Here is an 18,169-nt window from a genome sequence, read left to right as displayed (position 1 = left end):
TGCTGGTTGGTTTTGCAGGTTTTTATTTTACATTTCCAGCGATCTAGGCATAATTTACAAGTCCACGGGAGCAATAATATATATTGTATGTAATAATATTTATTTTGGCATATTTTTGAGCATGTAAGTTTACTTTAGTTTAAGGTCATTCCACTTGTGGTGTAATGCCTTACATTTCAAATACGGTAATATTATAATGTAACTAATTACATTCAAATGACAGTAGTAAGTAATAAATAATGCATTACAGTAAATTAAACATTAAACTTTATAAGAGATCATTAAAGAGAGACATTTAAGTGCCATTGATTGCCTATTTAAAGCTTGTGAAGTTGTTCAGTGAAATGATCATCAAATGCAAAAAACGAACACTTAAAGAACTCAACAATGGTTCCTCTCTTTGAAGAAGAGTCTTTGGTTGCTTTCATTCCAACCACGTTGCAGGGACAAAACAAGAAAGTGATTAAAATAGCGTACGTTTCGGCTGTCTTCCAAGTGACACTTTGACAGGAAGCGCGACTAAGCGGCTTGGCAGACATTAGCATAGCCAGCAACTTCTCACCCCGCCTGTCACGTTCTACCAAACGGAGGTCAGACTTTAACATCCTGTGAGACGACTGCCTATTTCATGCAGAGATATTGCAAAATCTGCCTGGTCTGTTCCTACGTGACGATGTAACACAAAGTTGTGCTGTGGAACACACAATAGGCTATCGCTAACATTTGCTAAAGCAGTTAAATCATCAAAATTTCATTTCTTTAATAATAATAATTTCATTATACTTTCCCTCATCCATAACAGACTTTTTTTTTAAAGGGGTTCTTTTCTCTAGTTTTACTCAATTTTTCAGCAGTATAAATGTCATATTTTGACTAATTATTATTTAAATACATATTAAAGTTCTTTTTTTTTTTTAATCAAATTGCATCCAAAAACTTTAAGATATCATCTTTTCTGGAATTAAAAGCCCTTTCTGGATTTATTTTATAAAATCGCGCTTTCTTTTACAAAAACTTGAGGTTTTTGTGCCTTGTCCCCATAGAAATTGCTTCAAAATTGGAGCATATTAAGCATAGCAAAATTTCAAATGGGGTGTTCTGACAACTGAAATGCAGAGGTAAAAAATGAAGAATTTATTTGGCGATTAAGTTATTTTAAGTTATTTTTCACCCCCCCCCCCCCCCCCCCCCCAAAATTTAAAGTTGCGGTTTTTACTCTGTATTAGGTGAATCATATTATAAGGCGCACTGTCACCTTTGGTGAAAATTTAAGGCTTTTAGGTGCGCCTTATACAGCGAAAAATTCGGCACCTGGGAACGATTGTCTGGCCTTACGTAAAAATACGTCTTTGGGATTGAATGAGTCAAAAAAAGTAAATGTGTTTGGGATTGAATGAGTTTAATTATACCACAATATCAAGGAACGACTTCTCCCATTCGATGTCTGTGCCCAAAACAGCGTTAGGGGGAAAAAAAAAGTTCCTTTCATCACCTCTCCAGACCAATGAATCACTTCCACCGGTGTCTATTAGTCACCGTCGTGAGCCGGCCTTATCTGGCAGAGTCTTAGTTAGCCACAATAGATTTTTCAGCCGCGACTCCGATAACCCTCCGCGCATTAACATACATTAGCTCTCGCGGGACCCCGTGATTATCCGTTTAATCTCACCTCCGGTCGTCACATCTTTTCCACTCAACAAGCGGCACAAAGCAACGAGAGAGCTAGCATCGTCGCTTCCACGGAGAGGGAACGCGAAGGCCCCGCGGCCAATGTGAGGGGGAGCTGATGGAATCAAGCGAGGGGGAGGGGAGATAAAGGGGGGGGGGGGGGGGGGCTGGTTCAGTTTGCAAGGTGGCGCGTCGGTTGACAAGTGCGTTTACAAATGCGATCTGTAAATCTCCAAGACATTACTTCCTCCTCCTCCGTGGTCGGGGGGGGGGGGGGGGGGATTTGCAGCCGTCGGTGAGTGACTCATTGTCTTTGCGGTGCCGTTTTAACAGCGCAACACACAGTCGCTGTGTAAAGAACAACAATCGTTCCTTGGATTCTGTTTGTTTCTGGGACAAGGTTTTCCTGATAACCTTGCTCCGCGTGAAGAAAAATGATGCAACTTGCTGCTTTCCATTTGAAACCAGCAACAGGAAAAGGCCACAAATTGTACTACGGGTACATACCTATAATTGAAAACACGTTCCTGGATTTTTATCTTTTGATAAGCTTCCCCCAGCAGCACAATTCTCTCCTGTAGCTTAGTATATTCTCAATTGGGGATACCGGTACCCCTGAGGGTAATGTCAAGGCACTTCAGTGGGAATGGAGCATTTTAAAGAGATAAACCATTTATTTATTTTAAGAAATAAAACAATATCTTGTCAATTATTTTGGCAACCATTTTTTTCAGGTCCAATACCTTATTATTTTTACATATTTTTTAAATAAATTAAAAAAAATTTTTTTATATATATATATATATATATATATATATATATATATATATATATATATATATATATATATATATAATGTAATTAAACAACATACAAAATATAAATACATAATTATAACTAGCCATAATACCTTTTAAAAGCATATTTTTCCACTTACTGAAAATGACATCAGCTAACAACCAATCACACCGCACCTGTTGATCATGTGACACTTCCAAGCTTAGCTGTGATTGGTTGTTAACCAAGCCTTCAGCACGTGTCATGTTCAGTCGACGGCAAGCGGCAAATGTTTTTAATTGAAGATGAAATGGACTCACTGTATGGTATTTATTTTCAAATTAAGAGTTGTATATCTTTATTTTGTTGAATTTTGTACTGATGTGTGTTTTCATTAATGGCGCAATATTGGGACGGATGAAACAGAAATAAAACAGATGATTTATCGTCTGGAGTTGATAGATAAAATATTCCAAAAGCTATCGCTACAAATGCAATTCCTTAGTTTAATAAATCCGACATAAGCCACTTGACTCCTTTTCAAGTTTTCCTGCATGAATCTGAAACTGCTTGACCATATTTATCAAACAAATACGGTAAATACAAGTCAAATAAGTCAGATGTCTCAGAAATAACTGTTTTACTAGAACATATGATCATTGTACATTGCTTTTGTGCCTCGTCCGTTTTTCAGAAATAAGGAATGTTACAGACTTGGTGGGGTGCACAAAAATACGGCTTCCGAACAACCCGTGTCAAAATGGCCGCCGCCAAAACTTCACCACGGCTATATATCGCAGCTTTTTTTTTTTTTTTTTTAATCAGCAGAGAAAAACAGTATACAGTGTTGTTTCTAAAAGCGTACATCTTTACAAAAGGAGTATCGTGTGGGTGTTTTATAACATGGTCTAAATATTTTGATACTGTACATCAACCAGTCGTTAAAAAGCAGGCTTGAAAAGTCCCCTAAGAGCATTTCGCAAGTACGCTCACGTCGAGGATGCGGACACCACTGGAAGTCGCTACGAAACATCGGAACGGTGTAGGCTATCGTATATTCATATCATCGTAACATGTGATTACGAAAACAAAGTAGGCTAAACTCATTTCACATGTTGGAGAAATAAAAAACGTAAACACAAACAGCAACAAGTGGACTTGAACAAAGGCAACAAGCTCGTATATTTGTGAAGGAAGTGTATGGAAAATAAACAGCGTCTTTGGCTGGAAAATTGATACTTGATTACGTCAATTTTTTTTCACACGGCGATACGGCAAAATTGCTGCGTCATGAAAGAAAAACGGCTAGTTTTGTCAAATTCTTTTGATTTTCTGACGTTTTTCTGACGTTTCTGTAAAACGGACAATACTGGTAATACTGGTATCGGATTCTGTTGCGAGGACTAATACCAATACCTGGTGTTGGTACTTACCCATCCATAGTGTCCATTAACTTTTCTTCTTAATCATCCATCAAACAATATCATCAATGAATCCATTTTATAAACATTTTGATTTCCATCCTTTCATTCATAGAGGAAATTTTGTTTTTAAGTGACAAGGATAAAATTACAAACCCTTTTTTATGGCGTCGTCGGTGACGTCGCAGAATTTGCCGAAATATTGATCTTTGATTCCAAAATTAAATCAGATCTTTGCAAATGTCTTATTTTGATTTAACACTCATACAAGACAAAGAAAGTTGTCCATATTTCCTGTGAGGAAGCTGAAATTCCAAACATTTCATCTCAAAACAATTCATCGATTATCTAAAACACATATCGGTTAATTTGGTAATAGAATAGCTGTCGATTAATCGATTATCATTTCACTTCTAAAGGCCATTGATTAAATGTGAACCCAACGATTGAATATGATGCAATACAAAAGCTGTACGCAGAGCTCTTTTTTATATTCTGCTTTCCATTTATTTGAAAATGTCGATAACGCCATCTTGGATCTCTTTCAATTCTTGGCCAGTTTATTTTGACGATACGATTTTTTGAGATGTCCGTTTTGGGATTTCTACAAGAACAACCCGCTTAAGATTTCCACAGTCAAATCCCAGCAGCCAAAGGGATACAATTTTATTTGAAGTAGAACATTAAAAAACGAACGTGCAAAAAAACGCATTTTTCTTCAAACTAGAGATTTCAACTTGGCAACATTCAAATTGCTGTAACTTTGTCGATTTTTAACCTATCTATATATTATATGTCCTTTTCAACCGAATTAAGTGTAGAATTAGAATATATCTATATCTCGATTTTCATTTTCTCAGACGTAGGCCTGATTTTGCGAAAACGCATTATACCTTAGATCAGGGCTTCTCAAACTTTTGGAGTCAGGGACTGCATTTAGAAAGCAAATTTTCCAAGGTCCCCATTACAAATGTTTGCGGGAAAAAAAAAAAAAAATTAATAAAAATTTAGCCAAACGTACGTCCCCTTTTTATTCATCAACGGATTCAATTCGACAAGTATATTTGTATATTTTCAGCCTAAACTGAAGTTTAGAAAATAAAAATTGCAAATTCCACTCGTCATTATAACAAACCGGGTCAATTTCCGCCTAACTTTTACTGCCAATTATTTAGTCAAACGCAGCATTATAAAATAAAATATCGCTTTATCACCTTATTAGCAAGCAATTTTAGGGTTAGGGTTAGGGTCATTTGGACATATTTCAATATTATTCCATTTTAAAAAATATATTAAACCGTTTGAACTGATTGCTTTATTGAAGCGTCATGAATACTTTCACAATTTATATAAAACAACGAACTGAACACGTTTTTTTGTTGTTTTTCATGAAAAACCCAAATTATTTGACGGACCCCCGCTTTGAGAATCACTGCCTCAGATGAATCCGAACTGAACAAAATCAATATTTCCCCCAAACCATCCGAAAGAACGCCGCAAGGTCACGGAAAGCAGACTGTCCGCCAAAACAGGAGGAGCTTCAGTACCGTTGGTCCGACACCCCGGCAACCCTGTCAAAGATGAGCAATGGCCACTGCGGAGATAAGATAAAGCGAGTAAAGCCTAAAAATTTAGGGATGAATTCAATTATTGCCTTGTTACAGTTAGGCCTTCGGATTTGAAAGTCACGTGATTTTCAGTGACGATGAAGTCCACGCCGCGGGTGCTCCACAGAGTCTCCTTACATGTGCCCTAATGGGCCTCGGGGCCGCCTCGGAATGAAGATAATCCCAGCGCCTTCTAAATGTTTTAACATTCGCCATCCGTGTTGGAGGGCATAATTAAACAGCGCTGGCCTAAATTGCTTTGTGGCGACGGCGGGTCGCCACGTCCCCGGATCAACCCGAATCCCAAGCCCCATTTAACCTCCGTCCGCGTCCCCGCTTGGCGAGCGAGAGCGTGTTCTTCGGGGAAGACACGGAAAGAAAATTAGACGGGAGTAACATTCCTCTAAGCGGAGGGAACAGCTTTCTTGTTTTTATCGACGACGCATCATCCGCGAATCGTAGAATCCAACAAAAGCGGGAGTCTGACGATTCCGTCGGGGGAACACGCCCGCTCTCGAAAAAAAAGACGGATCGAAGATTTGGAAGGGCTCAGAAGGAATTTTGTTCCTCAGAAGGTGCAAGCGTAGACCACGCCCACCACCACGATGTTTCCGATGGTGGCCACGATGGCGATCCACAGCCAGATGGCGTCGCTGGACATGGACTGCGACTCGTCCGGCTGGCCGTGCACGGAGGCCGCCGAGGCGGCGGCGTGGACGCTGGCCGAGGAGTTGAAGAGCGAGTGCTCGCCGCTGTAGTCGTCGTTCGGCGACGAGTCCATGAAGGCTCCCGTCATAACTGGGATCTGAAAGAGGAGAGGATGGCAGCGGAATTGCTCGCATGGCCTCAAACTAAAATTGGAGCTTTTATTGACTTTCAAGTAGGGATGGGATTAAAATGAGTTTTTCATTCAAAAGGAAAACATTTAATGATTATACATTTCAAAAACTTGCGAATAAATGTGTTAATAACGACCAACGGTATGTTGTAAATATAATCGTAGGTCTAGTTAGCGTTAAATCAAACTAAAACTAGGAGCTTTTATTGAGTTTCAAGTAGGGATGGGATTCAAATTTGTTTTTCATTCCAAAGGAAAAAAAAAGATTATACATTTCAAAAACTTGCAAATAAATGTGTTACCATGACCAACGGTATATTGTAAATATAATTGTAGGTCTAGTTAGCATTAAATTATATTAGATGGGGGATGGCATTTCTTCTCAGCCCCTCCTGCTGTCCGTTTTGAAAAACGGTCTAAATCTTACACAGTGTCCCCTTAAAAGTAAATGATGTGCTTGGTTCTAAGTAGGCTTCATTTTTTTTATTGGTTTGTACTCAGCAAGTAAGTTAGCTGTGTTGCCCTGTGTGCCAGGTTTTTGCCATTGATTATTTCTTACTTTTATTTATTTTAGTTTATTATTATTTGTAAGTACAGAGGGTCTTCAACTTAGGACGTGGATCTGTTTTTAAGACTCGGTGTATTTTGTAGTGAACTCTTGTTTTAAAGGGCCGCACAACCGGAAACAGTGCGGCGGCCATTTTTGCCCCAGCGCTCGCCAGCGAGTCATTCGGTTACAAGCTGTGGGACATGCTCGCTGCTGGCAAGAAAGGCAGCGGGGGGGCGTGTCATCCCGACCGTCACATTTATTACATCAACAAAACCCAAAAATGGAACATTGCACTCGTTCGTTGGCGTTTCGCCGTTTTTAGACTGCTTAATAATATGTCATTTCACTTACATGGCGTTGGCCAATTGTTTACTGCGCGAGTTCGTAACCTCGAAACATCGTAATTTGAGACCGTCGTAACCCGAAAAAGAGCAAAAAATAAACATGTTTAATCAAACATAATGAATAGTCGTGATTTCAATATTGACCAAAATAATCATTATTTTGGACATAATCGTGCAGCCCCGAACGAAACATTTACCAAAAATTCCTGCAAGTGTGTTAGCTTTCGAGAAGTGTTGTTGAGTCACCAACATTACATCATGATCTTTCTCACTCACACGTGTGCGCGTGTGTATACATTTCACAAGCAGTGCTTGATTAAACCAGAATTAATAATTCACTCGTGGAAAGCAAAAAATGATATATTGCTTTGGACAATTCAGTCATTAGAGCAGAACGAACTTCCTATTGGGTGTGTAGGTGTAGGTGGGTGAGATTTCAATACGCTTGCATTGATGATGGGAGTGTGTGTGTGTGTGTGTGTGTGTGTGTGTGTGTGTGTGTGACTTTTTGCGTGGCGGGCTTCAGCTGGAAAACTCAGCTGAAAAACAATGCTATAAATACCTCGGAGGCATGTTGCACTCAGGCATACACAGAAATTCATGATTCCTCATTTGCTCACCACTCTTTCTCTCTCTCTCACACACAAGCACAAATAACACACACACACACACACACACATACGCTCCAGGTCTTCCCTGGCACTCGGGCCGGGGAAGACTCTTTCCTCCGCTCCCTTCATTGGCCCCTGGTGGTGAATAATGACATGACATATCCTGTGGAGCGCCTGCTGTTAACATGAGCATGATGGAGGCAGACAAGCGTGCAGTGCGTATAGCTAACCTGCGCCCGCCCCGAATTTTCTCTCCAGACACGCACACACACATGGACAAAGTCAATGCAATTTAGAGACTGTACTTTTCAGTTGGTATGTACTGTATCTCACATCTATAAAAGTTACCCCACGTAGTAGGGGCGGTTCCGGGAACAGAGGATTATATATTTGCCACCAAGGGAGTTAGTGATATTGTAAAACTTGCCTGCAGCAAATGAACTATAAAATGAACACACACACACGTGCACATATATATATATATATATGGGTGCTGGAATTCAATTTAGGGGTTTTTGAGTGTGTGCATGCGTGTGTGCATCCCTGAAACGTATTATATATATTTTCTATTTTACTGTTTTAGAGACTAAGTGACATTTTGTTCCAGGTGTAATGACATTAAAGAAACCTTAAAAACTATTGAAATCATGAAAAAAAATAAGTTGCATGATATATTTTATTATTTGAACTAGCTGAACGGCAAAAAACTAAAATTGTATAGCACTGCAATGAACAATTATTTGTATGCTTGATTAGTTTGTTGACAATTTTGTTGATCAATCGGATTTTTACTATGTTGTAGTTTCTGTCCTTTCATTAAAAAAACAATACTTTTAATTGAATTTCCAGAAAGTGAGCTTAACCTTTTTTATGATTCATCATATTAATTAATGAATATTATTAATAATATTGCTCCATATCATCTCATGAAATTGGCTAAAATATCCTTTGCACACTGAAATGAAACCAGCAGTGTCTTATTTTGATTCAACACAATGATAATTAGTATGCATTTATGATGATATTTGATAATTATCAAGAATGATTATCAATGAATTTTTTGCTTAATTATTGGATCTTTAATTTGTCAAGTACATCTTATAAATAAACCTTCAACTAAATACGTTTGGTGTCACATCAAATTTATATTTTATGTGATTTTTGGTTGAAATGTAAATGTAAATTGTAAATTTTCATGTTTATAGTTTTTTTTCAGAATATTCTCCTGAGACTCAGTTTAGTCATGTGTTTTGCTGCGTTTTCGATTTCGTCTCAGCAAGCTAGCAAAGAAAAAAAAAGAAGTAGCTTGCGTTAATCGACGTCAACGGTGTTCTTTGGTAGGGATCCTTTTGACGTCTTTTCACGTCAATGGTGCTCAAAGTCTTAATTGCATCCCACTCAAACCCATCAGACATCATTGAAAGGCCAGGATGTCCTCGAGTGAGCACATTAGGATTTCGTAAACGCGTAGTCCAGTCAATAGATATTGACCAAAAACAAATGTCCACTTCTGTGGACACAAATGGCGTCCCTGTATGATATTGTATGATTAAAATGTCCTTATATCTAAAACAATTTAAAGTAAAGAATAAAAGTGCTAAATCTCAGTTCATATTAACACGCTGTTGATTTTAATTGCTCAAAACGAGCTTCTGTTCCGCCGACTTGCTCCAACATTTAGTCTAATTCGAACGGAAGCTCTCAACCCTGTCTACATTCTTTATATGGATGTTTTATTCAGCAACTCATTGTCCACAGAAGCGAGCTGTTTGCATAAATTGGGAAGTGCTCTGAATAAAATGAAGTGTGCGAAGATTCCGGTCGACGTCGCTTGCCTCTGAATATTTAATTGTCTCGGTCGACGTCTTCTTTTCTGGATGCCTAAATATATACGCCACATCAATACGTCGATATCGCTTAGTCCTCTTTGGCCTCTCGTCTGTTTTCTAAATCCCAGGAGGATCTCGCGCACGACATAAATGCAACAAGAGGCCGATGACTAATGGAACGTGGGGAAATACAGCCGAGACCTCGGCGTTCCGAAGTATCTTAGCTCTTAAGTGGGCTGGAGAAGGTCATCCCCTATGCATTACTGAACGCATGCTTATTGACATTTCGTGGATCAGTGGCTTCACTCGCACTGTACGGTATGGCGCTCCGTATGCTAATATTTGAACCTGATGGCCAAGCAAAGTGGACGGATGAAAGTTACTTTCACTTGGACTACTTCAAAGTTGAGCTCTCACGTTTTAAAAATAGACGAGTTCAGTTCCAAAAATGAAGTTCCATAGTTCCAAAAATGACGTTATTTGGCTTTCCGTGTTTCTTTTTCACCATGCAAAAAAAAAATCATATACTACATTCAAATTCTTGACCTTTGATTCAGATGTTCTGTAAGATATCAGAAAACCAAAAATATTCAGTGACTGCTGCCTTCGTTTGATTTTTTTCCTCCGTGCCTGGCATTTTGAAACATTGTTTATCTACTAACCACTTAAAAACGTTGTAACAGTCCTGCTTATCTCTTCAGTGGTTAGTTTGTTCATACGTTTGCAGTCTGGAAATGTGAAATTTTCCAGCTGATGTGGTAAAATTCTCAACTTCTGATTTGTGGAGCCATGCCAAATTGATGCAGCCTGACCTAACCAAGATTTGGTCGTCATCTGGGTTAAGGGGTGAAATGTAAATAAACCAAGTGAGATTGGGTTGTTGCCACACTCGGAGAGAAAACTGAAAACGCGATTATCGTGTACAGAATGGAGTGGGACAACTTTGGTCTGCTAAGTAAAATATTTCTGACTTCAGAGCGGTCTTGGGTTAGGGTTAAGGTTACTTAGGCTCACTCAACCTTGAATTCGATTTCTTGATGACTATCCACAACCATTTATCTGCAGAGGGTTTTTCAAACTGTATTCCATAAAACTAACATGTCCCATCACCCGAAATTTCCAGTCAGCTAGAGCTAAAAGCTCTGGCAAACACACTCTGCGCTCTTGTTTCCCTTAAACTAAAACGTCCTGCGATCTCCATCCGGATATCCCCAAATTTATCCGTTCCAGCGGAAGAAACTCGCGCCGACAGCGAGAAACGCTCCTGTCGGATCTCGTTACCCCCGTGCCGTGTATCCAAAAGGACTGACACACCTTTTAAAATTCGTACCGACGGACACGGCCCGCTTGAATATTGGGCCGCTGTTGTTTTTAGTACGATAGCCGCATTCTACATGGGATATGTTTCCCTTCGAAACACAAGTCCTTGTGATCTTCAGCCAGATGGTTTACTATTTGCGATCCGCAGCGAGGGGAATGTGTCCTGGCAGCTGCTACTGTCACATTATGTTCTCCCCATTTACAACATGAAACTAACCCATCTGTCAAATTCTCACAGAATGGACATGTCCCTGTGTACATAGGTCCTTGTTGTTGTCAGCAAAAATAGATTTCATTAGGTCATCTATCGCAGTGATGGCTTGTGACAGTTGTTTTAAAGAAGACCGTGAAAACGCTTTCTGGCTTTCTGTGACGCGCTTCTGTCAAAATATGCTAAGCATATAAACAATCACAGCACTTCCAGCCATAGTTTTTACACTCGGGGAGGCAGGGCTTCGTAATCAAATCAACTAATTAAATTAAATCAACTTGCGCTTGGGATTTTTGCATGTGGTGCATGCAGTGAACCAATGGACAAACAAATTCTATTTTAGAAATGCATATTTCACAGGAGTTGGGGTATTTGATGGGTTGGCAGGTAAATTAGATATTCAACAGCAATTTTCAGGCCTTGATTAATGGTTATTTAAATTCAATTTTGCTTACATTTGTCCGCAGCATTCATTCACGGTTGCTTTGATTCCTCTCCTGTTAGTCATTTTGCTAAATACATGAATGAATCCGTCAACCGTGGCTTGAATCGTGCACTGTCACGTCTTCTGGTTTTTCCAACGCCATGGTGACGCAAAAGCCCTGTGAATAGGGATTTGACGGTTGTTTCGCGGTGGTTTAGCAACGTCTGTTGGTGATGGTTTGAGGCTTCAATCTAAATTCTTAATTTCAAACGCATTGCTCGCCATTGAGTATTCAGTGTAGCGCATAGGACATTGCAGTATCTCTATTGTGTAGCCTGCTTCCTAGCAATTATAACGTCACTTCCGGTACCCCTGGCGATGGAAAGCACACAGAATGCGTAATTAAAACCCAGTTTTTAATCAAACTACGGTTGACAACTACTACAAAACATATTACCAATGAAAAGATGAATTTTAAAGAGTCTAGGAAATCTTTGCTCACAGAGCTGTGAATGTTTTGTCAGACTTTATAACGAGGCAGCAATAAACGGTAGAATTAATTATAGACAACCAGCACTGACACTATTGGGCAACGCCAGTGTTCAGCTAGCATTGATGGTACTCTTTTGTACTATTTCATCACTTTTTTTTAGTTTTGAGAACATCTGCTACACCTACCAAGAATTTAAAGAGACTGGTGGTACTGTGGTACAGGATTTTGAGTCCCCGAACTGACAGTGAGACCAGCATACCGATTCTGTACCTCTCCAATACAAAATCTCCGGTGTATCAAGAGAGATTACAGTGTGCTTGAAAACACAAAATATCAGGTCGAAAGGCCAAGTGTACCAAACCAAAAACCTTGACCAAAATACAGAAAATCAAACTGAATCGTACATTTTGTGAACCATTCCACCTCTAATCCATGTGCATCACGTAAGATTTACTTCACTTATTCATTGTTTATCACAGTATCAAAGCTAAACCGCTATGACTCTAATACTCCCCCTGAATTTGGCACCCTCGATTTCGAGTACCTGAAAAAATTGCAGATTTTACTGGCAGTCTAAGAGGAACGATACAGTGTAAGAGGATTTCATTTCATCCTTCCTCTCATGGCGTGACATGGATGAGTTGTAATTTCCCCCACCACCAGTTCAGTTCTTGCTCAACTGACTTCACAACATGGCCGTAAACAATGTGCGTATGTAAATATTGTGCGATAGAAGGAATCCAAAAACCCACAAGAGACCCTTTCTCTCATGTGACTGCGTTTTTGCCTGCGGCGATGATGTTATGAAAAGAGTCTCAAAGGGAGTCGGCTCGTGTCGTCGTCAGGAAACAAAGTTGTTCGGAGGACAAGGGATGCGGGGAGCAACACAGCCGCTGGGGTGGACCCCTGCGGTGTGAAAAATAGACTCCCGTTGTTGATGACAGGATGAAACCGCACCTTTACTTTTTACCTGCAAGGCAAGTTTTGCTCTCACAATGCATCATGGGAGATTTCTTTCTGTTTGGGGTATTTGTTATAAGGTTACTTACACTAGTTGTGCCATATAAAGTCCCTGCAACAATAATTCTTAACAGTAGACTCTCTTAAGGTCAATACGGCATCGTATTTTTTAACTATAAGGAGCACGAGATGATTGAGAATGTAATTTGAGGGAAATTTCCATCTGTAGGGATTTTAGTTCTGAAAAACAAAGTATTACTGAGGTATTGTAATTGAGCCCTGCTGTGAAAAAACACAACTAATTGATTGGTGTTAAGTAATACAAAAACAATTCCATATATGAAAACACACACACTGCTTCTTCTATTCAAGACTCAGATGAAAACAAAAGGATGCAAACAATGTGTCCGGGGTTACTGTTTTGTATCGCCTCAACGTCTGACTGTAAATCTGCCAGGAGATTTGTGGGGCGGTTTTAAAGAAGCTTGTTCACCCTCTCAGTTGTGTTGAGACCTCTTCTTTCAAGCCTGGTTCCTCCTGCTTATATTTACAGCATCGCCTCTCATTGATTTATTTTTTTTTCTCTCACTTTCTTCTGATCTTTGCGGGTTCGTCTCTCCCCTTTTTTCATAAATCGCATAACTCAGTAGAACAAGTGTAACATGATCTGTGCTGTTTGGACCTGTTTGTCAAAACCTGAGAGGCGACACCGAAAAAACATTGTTTTTTGACATTTGTATATTTTTATTTCAGTTTTTTGGAAATGGTAAATGGGGCATCATTTAAAGTGGAAGATCGTTTCATTATACATACATTTGAATGAACTGGTCAGTACTGTAAATGCGTTTCCTTCTAAGATATATCTCTTCAATAAAACACGGTTCCATAAGTAGCTCACGTGTTTCAAAGTGAAGCGATTCTGTTAGATCCCATGCACTCACATCTTTTAAATCAAGACGATTTTCTGGTTCATACAATTTTTTTTCTTTTTGAAGTCAGGGTCCTCACTCAGGAAAGGGTGGAAGGCCCGCTCATGATTAGGGTATGGTATATTGGATTCAGTGATCCCCTAGCTAGCTAGATAGATAGATAGATAGATAGATAGATAGATAGATAGATACCTAGCTAGTTGCGTACCTCTACAGGCACATCCCACTGATAAGACTACACCTCCAGAATCCATCTATCTATCTATAGCTAGCTATCCAGCTTGCTAGCTGCGTAACATCCCACAGATAAGTCTACACCTCCAAAATCCATCTATTTATCTATAGCTAGCTATCCAGCTAGCTAGCTAGCTGCATACCTCTACAGGCACATCCCACTGATAAGACTACACCTCCAGAATCCATCTATCTATCTATAGCTAGCTATCCAGCTAGCTAGCTGCGTAGCATCCCACAGATACGTCTACACCTCCAGAATCTATTCATCTATAGCTAGCTATCCAGCTAGCTAGCTAGCTGCATACCTCAATAGACACATCCCACTGATAAGACTACACCTCCAGAATCCATCTATCTATCTATAGCTAGCTATCCAGCGAGCTAGCTAGCTGCACTGATAAGACCACACCTCCGGAATCCATTTGGAAGTGGCTCGGGGACAGAGACCTGCAGAAAATTAGTTGTGTAGAAGGAGTAATGCTAAAATAATCTCTTGAATCACCAGGCAAGTCGGAGGCACGATACCAGCTAAACAAAGGTGGTGTGCGAGGGCAAAGTGCTTTGCCAAACGTGAGAGAGCCTGGAAAGAGTGCATGTTTGCATCCAGGCTCGTCGCTCGCTAATATACGCCGTTAATTTGCAGTCGCACGACAACCGCAAGTATGAGATGCCGCGGAGTGCATCAATTATGAAACCAGAGAATCCTTCAAACAAAAACTGATTTCTTGTTCTCACCAGATGGGAACTACGGTGCAGTGTGTGAAAGCATGTATATTGAATGACTTTGGGGAAGCCCATGGGGATACATTTGGTTCTGAGTCATTCGGTGGGCCTGTCTGTCCATGTGTGGAACACAACACACAGTTTTATTTCGATCAAGTTCAATTTTGGCAGGTTTGCGTCAACGATAGCGGCATGCTGGACTAGTCGTTAGCACCTCTGCATCACAAGCCTGAGATTTGAAGTTTAACTCTTGGTTCTACAGCATTCCTTTGTGTTGTTTACGTTACTAGCGGAGGAACTAGACTCATCTCGGTTCTGAGGCATGGCAAACCTGACCGAACAGATGTTTGAAAGAACCAATCAGAAAAAAGTGGACGGGACATCAGAAAAGCTACGTGTCGAATGCAAGTAATGAAAAGTAGCATTAGGCAATGGAATAAATTCAACATGGCTAAGTAAAGGGAGACAGTAGTGAATGACTTATATTAGCGCAGTAAAAATTTTATGATTCATGTTGCCATAATTGTCACCATGTCTGGGTATTTAACACAACGGGGACCCAGTTGCTGACAACAATTTGTTGTCCCAAAGGTCAAGAAAGGAAGTCCCCTAACCAGTTGGGGGGAAAATTATGTTCCAGAGTCACAACGGCTGTAAATAACCCCCTGCTTCAGGAAGGAATGAAAAAGTGGGGAGAAGAAGACTGGTCAAAATGGTTTGTTCTGACCAGGCAAACTCTTCTGCTTTTATAAAAGACACGTGGAATTATTGTCACGTTTTCTGTCTATAGCTTCTTTCATTGATAACTGACGGTAATTTCTAACCATGCAGCTATACAGCATTCATATTCTTTCATTCTTTTTATACGCACCTATTACCTAGAAAATAATGGAGAGTCTTAATGTCCTACGACCTTCATGAATATTGAAAATGGATTTTATTTGGATGTGAGATGACAGCATTTTCTAAAAATGCTATTTCATGCTCTAGTTTTGAGGACCATTCTTTGTAGATTCAGACCCAATTGAATTGATTTCTTTTGTGCAAGGTAGTTATGGTGAATAACTGTCAAGAGTAGCAACATACAATACAATGCAACCCTGTCAATGCATACAGTTGACTATTTTTGACAGAATTATAGCTATTTTCTTGTGTTTTTCAATTGTGCGGGCTGGCAATTATTATTGTTTACAAGTATGGACTTGTGAGACAGTGTGATTGGGTTTGTTGTCATTTTTTTATATCCCAGCTTATACATGGCCGCATTTAGCAGATGTTCACAATGCACAAGAGGAGAGGAAACTCGAGCATGCATCACGGTACTTATAGTAGCCAATCATAACATACTATAGGTGTTAAGTGGGCCCCGAGCACAGTTGGAATGTCTGATGTCTGAATATGTCTTTGGTTTCCTCCGTCTTGTGTCTATGACTCCCCACGCACTCGGTCCAAAGAAGACTAAAGTGATTTTCTCCAACTTAATTTGAGCAGTTGTCCTGTCGGAATAAAATTTGCGATACAGAAGCGCTTTTATGTCCTGGTTTGAAGAGTGCTTATTGAATAAGATTTTATTACATTCACCTTCGTGGAGGTTGTGTGACTAGGAAAACACATTATCAGCTAATAGATTTATTGCCTTTTATTGCTTCTAAACTACAAAAGCCCAAGTATTACAAAGGACATGGTCCTTTGAGATATTATTTTTCTGAATATGATATAATAAGAATACAATCAAGTACAATAAAAGCTAGCTCATATGAAATTTATTGATTTCCATTTTCTTGTGAATTAGGGACTAATTAAAATGACACACCAACAATCTATCCATTCATTTTTTTTACTTTGTTTTTTAGCTAGCAAGAATTAATCTAAATAAACTATGACTTCTTAACATTTTGCAACGGCACACAACTGATAAAACTAGCCTGTAATAAAGGATGCTAACACAATGTGTGACAAACGTACGTACGATTTAAAATTAAATAAATACTTTAGTATATTCATTTTTAAAACTTTTTTTAGCTACAGGAATCTTACAGTTGGATCTATTTTTCTTTTCTTTTTTTAAGAACTGTATGACACATTTTGACCCTCTGAACATGGACGTCATCGCTAATGCTAGTGCTAGCATAAAACAGCAGTTTCCAGCCTGCTAATATAGTCGTAATCCATAAAGGACATGGTCGTTTGAGATCATATTTTTATGAATAAGACATGGTAGAATACAATCAATTACAATAAAAACTAGCTTCTAAGAAATTGATTGATTTCCATTTTACTGTGAATTAGGGCATAAATAAAATTGACCCCATGGATATGGTTCACAATCCGTTTGTTTTTTTTTGCTTCTTTTTTGTTTTTAACTCGCATGAATTAAGCTAAATCAATCATGGCTTCTTCAAATATTGCAACTCTGCGCACAACTGTTAAAACCAGGCTACAATAAATGACGCTAACATAATGCGTGACAAAAACAAGACCTAAAATTAAATAAATACTTTAGTGTATTAATGTTAAAACGCTTTTTAGCTCCAGGACTTTTACAGTTGGATTTATTTTTTTAAGAAGAGCTTCCGACCCATTTTGTCATTCTGAATAGTGTTGTTAGCGCTAAAGCTTGTGCTAGCATAAAACAGCAGTATTTAGCATGCTAATATAAGTAATCCATAAATATAAACGGTCACAGTAGCAGTAAATAATTTTAAAGATTGAGTCAAATTAATGCATATACAGTAGTTGGTAAATGTTAAGAAGCATATACATCTATTATACTTGTCTTTGTCAGCAATATCCATCACTCGTCCCATTTTTTTCCCCTGAAAATGGACATTATATGCCTTTTTTCCCCCCAAAGCCAAAGCCATGAATCATTCATAAAAGCACATATTTTAAATATGCATAACGCTGGCTATGCGCAGCATGTGTTTTATGTTACACTTTACACCATAGAAGCATATCATAGTGCAGGCAGACATTTCTTGCAGTGGAATATCACACCCCGCTTCAAAAACTATATGCACAAGCCACTCATGCATCTTGCATTGTGATGCCGTTTTAGCGGCCAAGTCACATGCCACCCTCTCTCTGGTGGAGCTGCTGCTACATATAGATGGAGGATGGTGCCCGGGGCAGGCCTTGGTGCATTAAACATTACAAACTCTGCTTCTTCTGTTTTTTTTTGTCTGAAACAAAGATTCAGATCCATGAAAGTATATATACATGTATAG

The 18,169-nt window shown here is 39.2% G+C and overlaps 1 protein-coding gene across 1 annotated transcript in view; it reads right to left on the bottom strand.

Annotated features, from left to right (window-relative positions):
- Positions 1-3,068: 3,068 nt before the first annotated feature.
- The window catches only part of LOC148412687 (uncharacterized protein C14orf132-like), a 36,707-nt gene continuing 21,606 nt past the window's right edge, over positions 3,069-18,169 (bottom strand). The window contains exon 2 of the mRNA XM_088433117.1: positions 3,069-6,278. Within this exon, the coding sequence (XP_088289243.1) occupies positions 6,042-6,278 (237 nt within the window). The 3' untranslated portion in view covers positions 3,069-6,041. The remainder of the gene's footprint in view (positions 6,279-18,169) is intronic.

This window comes from Hippichthys cyanospilos, chromosome 14 (assembly GCF_059441005.1).
Source record: "Hippichthys cyanospilos isolate Australia breed blue-spotted pipefish chromosome 14, RoL_Hcya_1.0, whole genome shotgun sequence".
NCBI classification, from domain to species: domain Eukaryota; kingdom Metazoa; phylum Chordata; class Actinopteri; order Syngnathiformes; family Syngnathidae; genus Hippichthys; species Hippichthys cyanospilos.
Note: the sequence above shows the minus strand (reverse complement) of the source record. Positions and strands in the feature narration are given on the sequence as shown.